Source organism: Oncorhynchus kisutch, linkage group LG13 (genome assembly GCF_002021735.2).
Source record: "Oncorhynchus kisutch isolate 150728-3 linkage group LG13, Okis_V2, whole genome shotgun sequence".
Taxonomy (NCBI): Eukaryota; Metazoa; Chordata; class Actinopteri; order Salmoniformes; family Salmonidae; genus Oncorhynchus; species Oncorhynchus kisutch.
The window spans coordinates 77020860-77038747 of record NC_034186.2 but is presented as its reverse complement, the minus strand read 5'-3'; the positions used below and the strand labels follow the sequence as shown (position 1 = coordinate 77038747).

Genomic DNA, 17888 nt, shown 5'->3' with positions numbered 1-17888 from the left:
ATTGGAGAGCTGACCCCGCCCCCTCGTCAGGACGCAGCTGTCTTCAATTAGATTCCTTCTGAAGATCACTGCTGAGAGATCATTGCTGAGAGAGGAGGTTGATGGCTGAGAGAGGAGGTTGATGGCTGAGAGAGGAGGTTGATGGCTGAGAGAGGAGGTTGATGGCTGAGGGTTATATCAGGTTGGTTGTTGCTGAGAGTGAGACAGGCAGTTGGTATGTACTATGTTAGTTGTTGATGGGAGCAGCTATGTTCTGTGTGAGTTTGTTGCTCAGTCAGAGCCTATTTGATGTCCTGTGTTTCTCAGTGTTTTTGTGAAATTGTTAATATAATAATATAATATTCTGTTTCATTTGTTCCCAGGAGGGAAGGGGAAGGCACCTAGGGAGTGCTTAGGCAAGAGGCCCACGGGCATACATATACCCATAGTATATTCACTGTCTAGGCACACTAGGTAAGACCTGGGCAAAATAAATGAAGGTATTTTATCAACCAGCACATTTGAGTTCAGCCATAATATTTGTTGTAATATTTGTTCTATCTTTCAGGGGGATGAAATTGAAATTGTAGCCAGCTCCATGCAATGCTTGTTTGAAAAAGAGAGATACTTTGAAAAAAGTATAATTTCCAATGAATTGAAAATGAGACATGGCAAAGGGAAAAGGCCATTTTTAAACAATGGATGAGCTTTTCTTAGTAATCTACTTGAGAACCATTTTAGGGTTGAAGTACAACTGTTGAATAAGTGAAGCTTTTAGAGAGGTTTAGGGCTTTTATATTGAATAATCTCAACCCACCCAATTCATATTCATTATATAGATAGGCATGCTTTATTTAGTCTGGTTTAGCGTCCCAGATAAGGCAAAATATTTTTTGCTCATATGATTTTAAAAACGAATCATCAGGACTTGGTAAGTGAATATACTGAGATATGACTAAGGAGTTAATCAGGGCAAATTTTCCATAAATAGACAGGTATTTACCTCTCCATGGTTGCAGGATCTTATCTATTTTTTTCAAGTTTTCTATTGAAATTCGTTGTGGAGAGTTTATTTATATATTTTGTGATATGAATACCAAGTATGTCTACTTCACCATCAGCCCTTTTTATAGGTAAACTGCAGGGTAATGTAAACGTTTTTTTTTAAAGATCCAATACGTAATTGATAATGGAATTTATATTTGGTAATGGAATTTATGTTTAAATTAATGATTAGAATATTCCACTCTGAAACCATATTGTATGAAATTGATTAGAATCATAAAGTTCTTATTAATGATGTTGTCCGCGCCGTGTGTATAGGTGGCAGGGAAGTCAGGTGCAGGAGAGTCTAAATGGAGTCTTTTAATAAATGTCCATAGAACATGCTCCATAACACTAAAAGTACAGACATGAACAAACATGGGTACGAGGACCCAACACAACAAATAAACAACACTGACAATAAAACAATCTCTGACAAAGACATGAGGGGAAACAGGGTTAAATACACAACAGGTAATGAATGGGATTGAAAACAGGTGTGTGGGAAGACAAGACAAAACCAATGGAAAATGAAAAATTGATCAATAATGGCTGAAGCCCGGTGACGTCGAACGCCGAGCACCGCCCCAACAAGACTTCGGCAGAAGTCGTGACAGATGTGTGTAATTTTAGTCAGTAAAATTATAATTAATGATGTGTGTAGTTTGTCAGAATATATCTTTATAGTATCTTAAACACAGACTGTCTGAGCAAGATTCGGTGCCCACCTGGCTATGAGAGATTTGGGAGAGGGCAGGGAGTACTTCTCACGGTCTCCCTAATCTTGGGGGAGGACAGGGAGGGCTTCACAAGGTCTCCCTATTCTTTATCGGCTGGGTAGTGATACAGTATGTGCGTAGGATACCTACTGTTTGTGTGTGAAGGTAAGTGCATAAGGAGCCAATATAAAATGGATGGTTTTGTACAACGGGGGAGCGCTCTCGTGAATAAACTTTCTGACTATTGTAGCTGGGACTCTGTCTGTTTCATTTCAACTGGAGTCTTACAAATTCTGGGTTGCAGACTGAGCAGTTTAATTGAAGTTCAGTTTATGAACATTGATAGCATAATTCACATAACAGTAATATTGTACACTTCTCATAATTAGGTTGTAGTCCAGAGAGTACAGAAACGTTATCTAGATCTTCAATGAGACATTGCAAGGATCTAGCTTGCGGACTTAATATAAAACTTGAGTCATAGGTGGAGTCATACATGGACACCTTTGTTTTTAAGCCTTGAATTTCTAATCCACTAATATTGTTATTGGATCTGATTTTAATAGCTAGCATTTCGATGGCCATAACGAATAGATATGGTGACAGCGGACACCCTTGTTTAACTCCTCTTGACAATTCAAAGCTCTCTGAGAAGTAGCCGTTATTTACTATTTTACAACTGGGGTTGCTATACATTATTTTATGTTTGTTAATATTTTTTTTTTTGCATTTTCCAATTAAGAACATTCAAAACAAACGTGAAAAGATATTAGACAACGATAGGACAAAGTGACAGTAACAGACGAGCGTAACAAAATTATAATTATATATACAAACATACAATAAGAAAAAGAAAAAAATGAGACATTGGATCACCTGCCGTAGGCTACATATTATATATTACGTGTGAAACATTATGTGAGGATTATATATAGATTCAATCAATGAGATGTGGGGGGAGATTCTCCATATAGTCAATAAAAGGTTGCCAAATTCTGTAAAATGTCTAACTTATTCCTCAAGCAGTAAGTGATTTTCTCCAAAGGGATACAACTATTAACTTCTGATAGCCACATTGCAACTGGCAGGGAGGAATCCAATTTCCATTTCAAGGCAATACATTTCTTGGCAATCGCTAGCAATATTTCTGTTAGCTTTATAGTATGGCTTTGCCTAAGATTGGTGTTAGTAAAGTTACCCAGTAGACAGACCTCCGGGTCTAAAGGGAATGCAACCCCGTGAATTGAGGATATGGTATCGCATACCCCCTGCCAGAAACCGTATAGTTTTGAACACTGCCAAGTGGAATGGAGGAATGTTCCTTCATCTGAGCCACATCTAAAACATAGGGAGGAGATATCTGGGTTGAACTTGTGCAGTCTAGATGGGGTGATATAGAGCTGATGGAGGAAATTAAACTGGATCAGTCTGTATCTGGAGTTCAATGTGGATGTAACACCATCCCTGCATAGGTCACTCCAGGCAGTGTTAGTCCTGACATAAGAGCATCGTATACACGGGAAATGGTCTTGAACAGTGGTTGGTCTGCGTGGCAGAGTTGTTCAATAGGTGACATCTTAGGTAGGTTCCATTGTCCCTTGAGAGTCACCCTAATAAAGTTTCGTAGTTGTAGGTAGCTAAAGAAGTCCCTGTTAGGCAAGTGGTATTTCTGTTTCAGCTGATCAAAAGACATAAGAACTCCCTCCTCGTAACAATGTTCCAGAAGAGTGATCCCCTTATCAGACCATGGTCTAAAGTTACTATTCTGGAAAAACATAGGGATCAATCTATTGTTCCATAAAGGGGTTTTAGGGGAAAGCAATCCCTCTTGTCCGAACAGCTCATGCAGTTTGCACCATGCCAGGACCGAATGTATGATTAAAGGGTTGTCTGTGATGGTTTTTATAGATTTTCTGTCCCATTTGTAAAACAATTCTGCCCCAGTGTCATCATTTACCTCAAGCTTTTCAATGTTCAACCATGAGGGAGAGGGACCATTGTCAATCCTCTGAGCCAGAAACCTAGACTGTGCAGCCCAGTAGTACATTCTAAAATTGGGGAGGTTTAAGCCCCCTTGACTGTAATCAAGGGTCAGTTTATCGACCTGAAGGAAGACATTCTGAATAAACATATGGTCATCGAAGTTAGGAGCATAAATATTCAATAGGGTCCAAGACTCTGAAAACATATGCCCCTGTACCAAAACAAACCTGCCAGAGGGATCAGAGATGGTGTTGTTGACTCTGAAAACATATGCCCCTGCACCAAATCAAACCTGCCAGAGGGATCAGAGATGGTGTTGTTGATGCAGAAGGGGATGTGTCTACTTATCAAAACAAACCTGCCAGAGGGATCAGAGATGGTGTTGTTGACGCAGAAGGGGATGTGTCTACTTATCAAAATTGCAGTTCCTCTTGCTTTGGAGTTAAAAGAGGATGCAAAAACCTGTCCTACCCATTCCCTCTTCAATTTATTGTGTTCACTGGCTGTAAGATGTGTTTCTTGTAAAAACACAATGTCAGCCTTTAAGTTCTTATGGTATGTATAGACTCTTTTCCTTTTAATCGGGCTGTTAAGACCTTTTACGTTGAATGTGACATATTTTAGTGGATTAAGCATAGGTTGGGTTTCAAATATGTAATTGAATAGAAATCTATCATATGCAGATAATTAGGAAATGTTTCAACTTTGGTTTGAGCACAAAAGTGACCTATGTGTCTCTTTAGGAAGGAAACAATAAACATAGAAAAAAGGAAGAAAATAATAATAAAAATCCCACCCCGATTGTCAGACTAAAACAACAATCCCACATAAATACACTTGTAGAGATACGTTGCTGCTAGCTTTCCATCTTGCTCTTACTAGCTAAACATTGGCGTAAACTAAAACCTGCGAGCTCTCTCAGTTGAAAACAAACGTTGTGAATAGATATTTATGACTGAATATTTACTGCCCACGGTAAGGGCTGCTTGAGTCTCTTTTCGAAAGATTAACATAAATGAGGGGGAAAGCAGTGGGGCTAAGCCCACTTATTTGCTTTGCCCAGTGGATATGGACTAAACCAAAATGTACTCTCCTGTAAATGTAATAGAACTCACCCCGGAAAGATACGGTTAGTTGAAAATGTACAAATCAATTATAGTGACCGGGAGATACCAGCAGTTCAGTAAGAGAAAACAAGCGAACTGCATTTTATCCCCCAGAGAGACCGTCCTGGCTCAGACGTTGCTCAGTTCTTTGAGCCGGTGATGTTCTTCTCCTTCAGTGCTTTGGCGGCAGGTCTGAACTGCTTGGGAAACGCGAAGCGTGTTATTTCTTGTTATTTCGTGTTATTTCGTGTTATTACGTGTTATTTCTTACATTAGTACCCCAGGTCATCTTAGGTTTCATTACATACAGTCGAGAAGAACTACTGAATATAAGATCAGCGTCAACTCACCATCAGTACGACCAAGAATATGTTTTTCGCGACGCGGATCCTGTGTTCTGCCTTACAAACAGTACAACGGAGCGGATCCTATGCAGCGACCAAAAAAAAACACTCCGAAAGAGAGGGAAACGAGGCGGTCTTCTGGTCAGACTCCGGAGACGGGCACATCGCGCACCACTCCCTAGCATTCTTCTTGTCAATGTCCTGTCTCTTGACAACAAGGTTGATGAAATCCGAGCAAGGGTAGCATTCCAGAGGGACATCAGAGACTGTAACGTTCTTTGCTTCACGGAAACGTGGCTCACCGGAGAGACGCTGTCCGAAGTGGTGCAGCCAACGGGTTTCTCCACGCATCGCGCCGACAGAAACAAACATCTTTCTGGTAAGAAGAGGGGTGGGGGCGTATGCCTTATGGCCAACGTGACATGGTGTGATGAAAGAAACATACAGGAACTCAAATCCTTCTGTTCACCTGATTTAGAATTCCTCACAATCAAATGTAGACCGCATTATCTACCAAGAGAATTCTCTTCGATTATAATCACAGCTGTATATATCCCCCCCCAAGCAGACACATCGATGGCTCTGAACAAACTTTATTTAACTCTCTGCAAACTGGAAACAATTTATCCGGAGGCTGCATTCATTGTAGCTGGGAATTTTAACAAGGCTAATCTGAAAACAAGACTCCCTAAATTTTATCAGCATATCGATTGCACAACCAGGGGTGGAAAGACCTTGGATCATTGTTACTCTAACTTCCACGACGCATATAAGGCCCTGCCCCGCCCCCCTTTCGGAAAAGCTGACCACGACTCCATTTTGTTGATCCCTGCCTACAGACAGAAACTAAAACAAGAGGCTCCCACGCTGAGGTCTGTCCAACGCTGGTCCGACCAAGCTGACTCCACACTCCAAGACTGCTTCCATCACGTGGACTGGGAGATGTTTCGTATTGCGTCAGATAACAACATTGACGAATACGCTGATTCGGTGTGCGAGTTCATTAGAACGTGCGTTGAAGATGTCGTTCCCATAGCAACGATTAAAACATTCCCTAACCAGAAACCGTGGATTGATGGCAGCATTCGTGTGAAACTGAAAGCACGAACCACTGCTTTTAATCAGGGCAAGGTGTCTGGTAACATGACCGAATACAAACAGTGCAGCTATTCCCTCCGCAAGGCTATCAAACAAGCTAAGCGCCAGTACAGAGACAAAGTAGAATCTCAATTCAACGGCTCAGACACAAGAGGCATGTGGCAGGGTCTACAGTCAATCACGGACTACAGGAAGAAATCCAGCCCAGTCACGGACCAGGATGTCTTGCTCCCAGGCAGACTAAATAACTTTTTTGCCCGCTTTGAGGACAATACTGTGCCACTGACACGGCCTGCAACGAAAACATGCAGGCCCAGACGGCATCCCCAGCCGCGCCCTCAGAGCATGCGCAGACCAGCTGGCCGGTGTGTTTACGGACATATTCAATCAATCCCTATACCAGTCTGCTGTTCCCACATGCTTCAAGAGGGCCACCATTGTTCCTGTTCCCAAGAAAGCTAAGGTAACTGAGCTAAACGACTACCGCCCCGTAGCACTCACATCCGTCATCATGAAGTGCTTTGAGAGACTAGTCAAGGACCATATCACCTCCACCCTACCTGACACCCTAGACCCACTCCAATTTGCTTACCGCCCAAATAGGTCCACAGACGATGCAATCTCAACCACACTGCACACTGCCCTAACCCATCTGGACAAGAGGAATACCTATGTGAGAATGCTGTTCATTGACTACAGCTCGGCATTCAACACCATAGTACCCTCCAAGCTCGTCATCAAGCTCGAGACCCTGGGTCTCGACCCCGCCCTGTGCAACTGGGTACTGGACTTCCTGACGGGCCGCCCCCAGGTGGTGAGGGTAGGCAACAACATCTCCTCCCCGCTGATCCTCAACACTGGGGCCCCACAAGGGTGCGTTCTGAGCCCTCTCCTGTACTCCCTGGTTACCCACGACTGCGTGGCCACGCACGCCTCCAACTCAATCATCAAGTTTGCGGACGACACAACAGTGGTAGGCTTGATTACCAACAACGACGAGACGGCCTACAGGGAGGAGGTGAGGGCCCTCAGAGTGTGGTGTCAGGAAAATAACCTCACACTCAACGTCAACAAAACTAAGGAGATGATTGTGGACTTCAGGAAACAGCAGAGGGAACACCTCCCTATCCACATCGATGGAACAGTAGTGGAGAGGGTAGCAAGTTTTAAGTTCCTTGGCATACACATCACAGACAAACTGAATTGGTCCACTCACACAGACAGCATCGTGAAGAAGGCGCAGCAGCGCCTCTTCAACCTCAGGAGGCTGAAGAAATTTGGCTTGTCACCAAAAGCACTCACAAACTTCTACAGATGCACAATCGAGAGCATCCTGGCGGGCTGTATCACCGCCTGGTATGGCAACTGCACCGCCCTCAACCGTAAGGCTCTCCAGAGGGTAGTGAGGTCTGCACAACGCATCACCGGGGGCAAACTACCTGCCCTCCAGGACACCTACACCACCCGATGCTACAGGAAGGCCATAAAGATCATCAAGGACATCAACCACCCGAGCCACTGCCTGTTCACCCCGCTGTCATCCAGAAGGCGAGGTCAGTACAGGTGCATCAAAGCTGGGACCGAGAGACTGAAAAACAGCTTCTATCTCAAGGCCATCAGACTGTTAAACAGCCACCACTAACATTGAGTGGCTGCTGCCAACACACTGTCAATGACACTGACTCAACTCCAGCCACTTTAATAATGGTAATTGATGGGAAATGATGTAAATATATCACTAGCCACTTTAAACAATGCTACCTTATATAATGTTACTTACCCTACATTATTCATCTCATATGCATACGTATATACTGTACTCTATATCATCGACTGCATCCTTATGTAATACATGTATCACTAGCCACTTTAACTATGCCACTTTGTTTACATACTCATCTCATATGTTATACTGTACTCGATTTCATCTACTGTATCTTGCCTATGCTGCTCTGTACCATCACTCATTCATATATCCTTATGTACATATTCCTTATCCCCTTACACTGTGTATAAGACAGTAGTTTTTTTTGAATTGTTAGCTAGATTACTTGTTCGTTATTACTGCATTGTCGGAACTAGAAGCACAAGCATTTCGCTACACTCGCATTAACATCTGCTAACCATGTGTATGTGACAAATCAAATTTGATTTGATTTGAGTGAAGAAACGGACCGGGTCACGGCCCTCGCTGTCCTCTTTCAATCCCACCACACGGATATTACTACGTCTACTCTGGTTCTCCATCTGATCTACATTGTTTTTGAGGTATGCATTGTCCTTTTGCAGTTGTATCAAGACCTGGTCATGTCTAGCGATGGTATCTTTAACTGTGCTAATGCGCAACTCTGCCTCAGTCGTTCTCAAAAGGAGATCATTCATGGAGGATTTCAGGTCATCAATGGAAGAATGGAGTTCAGCCGATTTCTTATACATTTTCATAGAAAGACCTCTGTTACCATCCTGAATTTCCCGGAGGAGAGTAGCCAGCATGTCGGCAGGCTCGCAAGATGCTGCTGAGAGCAACAGTCTGGAACTGTCGTCTGCGTTATGAGGGCTAATGCTAATCTTGCTAGCTCTAGCGTTATCGTTATCTTGGGAATCAACGACGTTTTGATCGTCCTTCTTGCCTCTCGGTCGGAGGTCCATGGCTCTTTGGGAAGGTAAGTACTTGACAATTAATCAGCCGATGTTAGAATATTGTTTCAACGTTGTTATTTAGGTAAAAAATAGAATAACTTTGAAGAGCTCGGCTTGTCAACGTCTGCTCAGCTTCGCGGTATCACGTGCTCCCGCTATACATTATTTTTGCCCATTTTATAAGAGATTCGCCGAAATTGAAAAATCCAGGCATTTATAAATAAAATCCAGTCTTACCTTTTCAAATGCCTTTTCAAAATCCGCTATAAATACCAGGCCTGGCTTCTTAGATGTTTCATGATGTTCTATTATTTCTAGTAGTTGTCCTATATTATCTCCAATGTATCGTCCATGTAAAAAAACTGTCTGATCAGGATGAACAATACCTGGTAAAACCCTTTTTAATTATGAGTGCAATGCATTCCGCTAGTCTTTTTGCATCACAACATTGAAGTGTAAGGGGCCTCCAGTTTTTTTTTAGACTGGGTTTTATATTTGCCATTTGGGTCTTGTTTTAATAATAGAGAAATCAGACCTTCCGACGTGACAGACTACCATTTCTATAGGAGTAGGTAAAACAATCTAACAATGGAGCTTTTAGTATAACAAAAAAGGCTTGATATACCTCTACCGGTATGCCATCAATCCCTGGGGGTTTTCCAGACTGAAAGAATTAATCGCCCCAGAAAGCTCTTCCTCTGTAATTTGGCCTTCTCACTGATCTTTCTGTACATTTGTTAATTTTCCATTTTTTATATTATTTGGAAAGAATTTCTTATCGTAATCTTCACTCAGTGGGAGAGGATGAGATGGAAAAGAGAACATCTGCCTAAAATATTTAGCTTCCTCCTTTAAAATATCATTAGGAGAGTCTTCAGTCTTCAGTAACGAGCTTCTGAAAATTATTTTTGTTAGCATTCCTGTATTGGAGATTCAGGAAGAATTTTGTGCATTTTTCTCCATATTCCATCCAGTTTGCTTTATTTTTGTATTAGATTACATTAGATTACATTAGATTACATTAGATTACATTAGATTACATTAGATTGGTCCTCCAAGTTCGTTTTGGTTTTCCTCTAACTTGTTTTGCATCTCTGTAGTATTGTTTTTATTGCCATCTACCTGTACTATTAGTTCATGGATTTCCCTTGTTAGTCTTGTCTCTTCAACCAGAAACAGCTTTTTTAAATTATTGATGAATATTGAATTGAATGACCTCTGAAGGTACATTTAAAAGTATCCCAAACAATAAGGGGATTTGCTGGACCTATATTATACTTGTTTTAAAAATAAATTGTCTTCCAGTAAACTTTGATTACATTTCCAATATCCCTGTCCATGTGGAAAATCTATAATAGTTATGTGAATGCCAATTAGATGATGATCCGATCGCATTCTGTCTCCTGTTAAAACTTTTCACGTTTGATGAAAGAGGCAAGAAAGTAGTCAAGACGACTAGCTTAAGTCTCCTCCATGTAGGTCTGGATCTCACTAGGTCTGGATTTTTTTGTCTCCAAATCCACTATTTCTAATGTGTCCATAATATTTGTGATTTCCTTAAGGGCACGGTGATGATAGTTTGTAGAGTGATTAGCTTTACGGTCCATTGAGGTACTTAACACTGTGTTATTGTCACCTATCATAATGACATAATCATTTGTTGCCTGAAGTTCAGTAAATTGGTATGAATGTTTTCGAAGAAGAATGGAACATCCTGATTTGGACCATATAGGTTAATGAGCCAAATGTATTTTTCGTCCACTTTCATATTCAAAAAGATCCACCTTCCTTTCGGATCATTCCTGACTATTTGCACATTCAGATTGACCTTTTTGTTAATTAATATCATCACACCTTTTGAGTTCCTCTGTCCATGACAGAAAATTATTTCACCACCCCATTCCTTTATCCACACAACTTCATCTAAGGATGTAGAGGGAGTTTCCTGTTAGCAGTATATGTTATATTCCTTTTCTTTTAGTCACGTAAAGACTGATCTTTTTTTATAATCTGCTAAACCATTACAATTATAACTGGCTATACTTATTTCACTCCTTACCATTACTAGATACTATTCTCGATTAATTATTGCAATAATGAAGCTCGTCGACGACCCAACTGTAGGTGATTTGTTGAGAGCCCAACAAGCGGATTTGAGCCACAGCATTTTATAGCAAAGTCCATCCTCCTGAATGTTCATGACAAACAACAGATGTATGGAATGGGTCACACGGTTAGGATTTTTATAAAAGATACTAATAATTCACAGCAGACTGTATCTGCTGTAAAGACTGTTCTCATTGTGTAGAAACCAGGGTCTGGCCCCCAAAACAAAGTTCCTCATCATTATCCATACCCGACCCATCTCCACCCTGGTACCTCCCGGCACAAACAAAACAACAACCATTTGATGCAATAACAGTATTATTAACACAATCTTGTAATTTCTCCACGATATGTGTGTTTTTTGTTTGTGTTAGTGTGTGTGTGTGCGTGTGTGGGGGTAGGTGAAAAGCAAGAGCTGACTTTGCGTCTTTGTCTGTATAAATAAATTATTCAAATCTCAAAATAATTAAAGCTGAAATCTATTATCAGCGTCCTCCATTATGGCCCTGTGTGTCCTCCATGCGGGCTCAGTACGCACGCCAGTCTCTCTCCAGGCCCCCGCTCAGCATGGGGGCTGATACAGACCACAGAAGCTGAATCTTAAACACACACCCTGTCAGAACAAAGAAATAAACTTACACAAGGATGGTGAGACGTGCATAAGGAGGCTGATCTTTCTACCTTTCTCTATATTTCACTGTTCCTATGCTTTTTATTCTTCTCTGCTCATCTCTGCCATCCATCTCTCCCCGTCTATTTTCACTCCCTGTTTCTAGCCCTCTCACCTCTTTCTCTCTCTCGCTCCCTTTCTATCTCTTCTCCCTTGCTGTTTGTATTACTGTAACAGAATGTCTTTTAGTCATCTAAAACCCAGTTCCCCTTCTCACTGTCCCTTCTCCTCTCTTTCCATTCTTCTCTCTCTCCATTCCTCTCTTTCCATTCTTCTCCCTCTCCATTCCTCCCTCTCCATTCCTCCCTCACTCTCCCCCTATGTCTTGTTTGTTGATGTTTAATGCCAGTGTGTGTGTGTGTGTGTGTGTGTGTGTGTGTGTGTGTGTGTGTGTGTGTGTGTGTCTGACCAGCTGTTTGGCGTCTGCTTGGTCATGTGACTGTGTCGCTATCTTACACACACACACAGATACGCATGGGCATACACATACAGACACACACTTTCAGATTCTTTATACACAAAATCCTCTACTTGGTCTCTGTATGCCCCCGAGATCAACTTTGAAACACTCCATCTCTTAGTCAGTGGAAAAACTATACCTGCCTCCACAGCACTGGCTGTTGATTGGGTGCTGACAGGCGGTTGGAGGTGATTGATTGCTCACTGGGCCTATGTTGGGAGTGGGTCTGTTGAGGTGCAGCGTGCTGGTGTGATTATAGATTTTAGTGTCACTCCTGATGCTCCAACTAATATACATCCAGGGAAGTACAGAGTCTGATATTGGGGTGGAGCCAGGTGTTCCCATAGATACAGTAGCTCAGCAGAGCATAAAACACCCTGATGCAGCATTAGCAGTTGCACCAAACACCTAACAACTCAACTGACACCAATAAAGAACTTACCAGCGTAGGTAGAGGGCAGTGTGTAACTGTGTGTGTGTTATATCTGGGTTGTTTAGTGTTTGGATGTCAAATCCAATTTTATTAGTCACATTCTTCATAAAATACAGGTGTAGACTAACAGTGCAATGCGGACTTAGGGCCCTTCCCAACAATACAGAGAGAATAATAACACAAAGAATAAATACACAACGACTAACGATAACTGGGCTATATACACTGGGTACCAGTACTGAGTCATGATAACTTGACTATATACACTGGGTACCAGTACTGAGTCATGATAACTTGGCTATATACACTGTGTACCAGTACTGAGTCATGATAACTTGGCTATATACACTGGGTACCAGTACTGAGTCACGATAACTTGGCTATATACACGGGGTACCAGTACTGAGTCATGATAACTTGACTATATACACTGGGTACCAGTACTGAGTCATGATAACTTGGCTATATACACTGTGTACCAGTACTGAGTCATGATAACTTGACTATATACACTGGGTACCAGTACTGAGTCATGATAACTTGGCTATATACACGGGGTACCAGTACTGAGTCATGATAACTTGACTATATACACGGGGTACCAGTACTGAGTCATGATAACTTGGCTATATACACGGGGTACCAGTACTGAGTCATGATAACTGGGCTATATACACTGGGTACCAGTACTGAGTCATGATAACTTGGCTATATACACGGGGTACCAGTACTGAGTCATGATAACTTGGCTATATACATGGGGTACCAGTACTGAGTCATGATAACTTGGCTATATACACGGGGTACCAGTACTGAGTCATGATAACTTGGCTATATACATGGGGTACCAGTACTGAGTCATGATAACTTGGCTATATACACGGGGTACCAGTACTGAGTCATGATAACTTGGCTATATACACGGGGTACCAGTACTGAGTCATGATAACTTGGCTATATACACGGGGTACCAGTACTGAGTCATGATAACTTGGCTATATACACGGGGTACCAGTACTGAGTCATGATAACTTGGCTATATACATGGGGTACCAGTACTGAGTCAAGTTAAACTGCCTGGGGAAGAACGACAGATTTGTACCTTGTCAGCTTGGGGATTCGAACTTGCAACCTTTCGGTTACTAGTCCAACGCTCTAACCGCTCTAGGCTACCCTGCCGCCCCAGGGTACCAGTACTGAGTCATGATAACTTGGCTATATACACAGGGTACCGGTACTGAGTCATGATAACTTGGCTATATACACAGGGTACCGGTACTGAGTCATGATAACTTGACTATATACACAGGGTACCGGTACTGAGTCATGATAACTTGGCTATATACACAGGGTACCGGTACTGAGTCATGATAACTTGGCTATATACACGGGGTACCAGTGCTGAGTCATTAAAGGTCTTACTACGTCAGGGAGCCCACTCATTTGTCTCTCTTGAGCCGTTCCTCTTCCTTGTCCTGGGGATTAGGGCCTGGTCTGAAATGAGCAGTACATCAACAGCTGCCGACCCGTTGTAGCAGAGATCTGTCCAGAAGATGTTTTCAGTTATAGGAAATGATGGTGGAAATATTATATACAAAAATGATGAACTAAAATACGTTAAGATCAGCTTAAAAAAACACAAAATAAAGAATTGGTCAGGAGCCAGTAAGATGGCAGCCATCCACTGCAGCGCTGTGTGTAGAGCTCATATATCTCTGTCCCAGATTGGGGCTGCAGTATGTAACTCAATGGGGAATCTTAGGCCCAGTTTTGCTGAGAAAGCATTCAGTGACTGACTGGCCCTTGTGTATTAGTCTCTCTCTCTCTTTCTGTTTCTCTCTCTTTCTGTTTCTCTCTTTTCCTGTTTCTCTCTCTTCCTGTTTCTCTCTCTTCCTGTTTCTCTCTCTTCCTGTTTCTCTCTCTTCCTGTTTCTCTCTTCCTGTTTCTCTCTCTTTCTGTTTCTCTCTCTTTCTGTTTCTCTCTCTTCCTGTTTCTCTCTCTTTCTGTTTCTCTCTCTTCCTGTTTCTCTCTCTTTCTGTTTCTCTCTCTTTCTGTTTCTCTCTCTTTCTGTTTCTCTCTTCCTGTTTCTCTCTCTTCCTGTTTCTCTCTCTTCCTGTTCTCTCTCTTTCTGTTTCTCTCTCTTCCTGTTTCTCTCTCTTTCTGTTTCTCTCTTCCTGTTTCTCTCTTTCTGTTTCTCTCTCTTCCTGTTTCTCTCTCTTTCTGTTTCTCTCTTCCTGTTTCTCTCTCTTCCTGTTTCTCTCTCTTTCTGTTTCTCTCTCTTTCTGTTTCTCTCTCTTTCTGTTTCTCTCTCTTCCTGTTTCTCTCTCTTTCTGTTTCTCTCTCTTCCTGTTTCTCTCTCTTTTTTCCTGATTCTCTTTCACCCTGTCCCTTTCTTTTGTCTGCTCACTTTTCTGCTCATTCTCTCTCTTTCTCAAGTACAAACACATCCACGACATGACCTTGAATGTTAAGAATGTTTTCAATTGTGTGTTTGTGTGATCGCGCGCGTGTGTGTGTGTGTGTGTGTGTGTGTGTGTGTGTGTGTGTGTGTGTGTGTGTGTGTGTGTGTGTGTGTGTGTGTGTGTGTGTGTGTGTGTGTGTGTGTGTGTGCGCGTGTGCGTGCGTGCGTGCGTGCGTGCGTGTGTGTGTGTGCACGCTGGAAGTAGTCCTCTATCAGTAGCAGCTGATAATTGTTGGTATGGATGCTCTGACGCTTTGAGACAATCCTGGAGATAACCAGAGAATACTGTCATTTCATTAACCCTCTTCCATCCCTTTAACCGACACAGAGCTCTGAATTCATATCTGTAGTTGTCTAACTTTTCTCCTCCTCTGTTTCCTCTTCTCTTCTCCCCAGTGATCTTCTGTCTTCAAAGTACATGGAGAGGCATATTTCAGAAAATGGGAAGGCTGGCATATTCAAAGTAAGAACCTGAGCCCCGTATGGAAATCTTGTCTCTGAATTAGAATGTTGTTTCAGAAATGAGATGGTTTGATGATAACCTGCTGATAGGCTGCACTACAGTGTTGTGTCATTAACTACCAAAGGTTGATCCTTAAAACTCTTCATCTGGGATTAACAACATCCTCATAGCTCGCTGACCGTACTGTAATCTGGACATCCACCTCTCTGTGCCACGGCCAGATCATAGTTAAACAGATTATTAGGTTATTAGGTTATTAGGGGAATAATAATCCACACTTTACGGATTATTATCTCTTCGTGTTGTTACTATGGGAGACTTTATTAGCCATCAACAGTCTTTACAGTGGCCAACTATGTAATAATGTTTATAAACAGCTGAGAAGCAGCAGGGTAGAATAACATTCTTGCTGATGGTAAGTACTTACTACGACTGAGATGTTTTATTGTTCCACCTAGCTATCTGAAGAAGGATGCACTAACTAAGTAGCTCTGGATAAGAGTTTCTGCTAAATGACTACAATGTAAAAAAAAATGTTTTTAAATGTTGGCCATGATTACAACAGCTCGGCAGCTTCCCTCTCTCTCTCTCTCTCTCTCTCTCTTCTCTCTCTCCCTTTTGTCTCTCTCTTTTGTCTCTCTTTCTATCTCTCCATCCTTCTCTTACTGTCACACACACTCACTCACACACACACACACACACACACACACACACACACACACACACACACACACACACACACACACACAATGCAGTTTGCTGGGTGTTTCTTGCCTCTATGAGAACTGGAGCAGAAGGTTCAGAGGAGGGGAGGAAGACGGGTGCTGGATAGTAGAGCACAGCCCTGCTTATAAATAGCTCTCTCTTCCTATCTTCCTCTCTCTCTCCCTTTCTTTTTCTCTCTTCCTCTTGTTCTTCCCCTCTCTCACTCTCTCTCGCTCTTTCCCTCACACTCTCTCCCCCTTTCTCTCTCTCTCTCACTCTCTCCCTCTCCCCCATTGACTGAGAGTGATATCACAGGAGTACTTCCTCCCCAGAGAAGAAGTAGGAAGGAGAGGGGAACTCTAATGACAACAGAAGTAACAGTCATCTCATCCATAGATAGTGATATAGATAGACAGGCTTTGATGGTCATTGTCTCCCTTCACATTCCTCACTCCCTCTCTTTCCATCTCTTTCTCTCTCTCCCTCCTTCCTGACAGAGTTGTGGTAGAGAGAGAGTGTTGTGGTAGAGAGAGAGTGTGTTGTGGTAGAGAGAGAGGGAGTCGTGGTAGAGAGAGAGGGAGTCGTGGTAGAGAGAGAGAGTGTTGTGGTAGAGAGAGTGTGTTGTGGTAGAGAGAGAGTGTGTTGTGGTAGAGAGAGAGAGTGTTGTGGTAGAGAGAGAGTGTTGTGGTAGAGAGAGTGTGTTGTGGTAGAGAGAGAGGGAGTCGTGGTAGAGAGAGAGGGAGTCGTGGTAGAGAGAGAGGGAGTCGTGGTATAGAGAGAGAGTGTGTTGTGGTAGAGAGAGAGGGAGTCGTGGTAGAGAGAGAGGGAGTCGTGGTAGAGAGAGAGAGTGTTGTGGTAGAGAGAGTGTGTTGTGGTAGAGAGAGAGAGTGTTGTGGTAGAGAGAGTGTGTTGTGGTAGAGAGAGAGGGAGTCGTGGTAGAGAGAGAGGGAGTCGTGGTAGAGAGAGAGGGAGTCGTGGTATAGAGAGAGTGTGTTGTGGTAGAGAGAGAGTGTGTTGTGGTAGAGAGAGAGGGAGTCGTGGTAGAGAGAGAGTGTTGTGGTAGAGAGAGAGTGTGTTGTGATAGAGAGAGAGGGAGTCGTGGTATGCAGCGGGGCAGTGCAGAGCTGCCTCCCTGTGTTCGGCCCAGGGGAGGGTGTAGTGCAGGAATTGATCCAGTGATAAAAGCTGTTTTCCCTCTGAGAGGCCGGCTTCCTGTCTAATGGTAGTTAGACCAGGAGAAATAGACCAGGAAGAGACGGCACTTAGACATCATACAAATCTATATGAATAAATATGGCTTTATGTACCACACGCACATGCAGCCTAACGCAGCAGAATGGGCCTAAGCACTCTGTGGTTTAAAAAAGCCTGAGAGATGGAGAGAGAGACATCGGGGGGGAGGGGGAGAGACACATCGAGGGGGAGGGAGAGAGAGACATCGAGGGGGTCGATCATTGCTGTGGCTTCCTGTCAGTAGATGATCTGATGAGAGAAACAAGAGGAAGGTTAAGATAGGATAGAGGGATGAGAGCAGGAGTAGTGAGTAGTAGAATATCAATTCAATTCAAGGGCTTTATTGGCATGGGAAACATGTGTTAACATTGCCAAAGCAAGTGAGGTAGATAATATATAAAGTGAATATATAAAGTGAAATAAACAATAAAAATGAACAGTAAA

The 17888-nt window shown here is 42.6% G+C and overlaps 1 protein-coding gene across 3 annotated transcripts in view; it reads left to right on the top strand.

The window, feature by feature from the left end:
- The window catches only part of LOC109900417 (disintegrin and metalloproteinase domain-containing protein 22-like), a 94830-nt gene that overhangs the window by 32503 nt on the left and 44439 nt on the right, over window positions 1-17888 (top strand). For all 3 annotated transcript variants that reach the window (XM_031787485.1, XM_031787486.1, XM_031787484.1), the window contains exon 4: window positions 15440-15506. In XM_031787485.1, the coding sequence (XP_031643345.1) occupies window positions 15440-15506 (67 nt within the window). The remainder of the gene's footprint in view (window positions 1-15439; window positions 15507-17888) is intronic.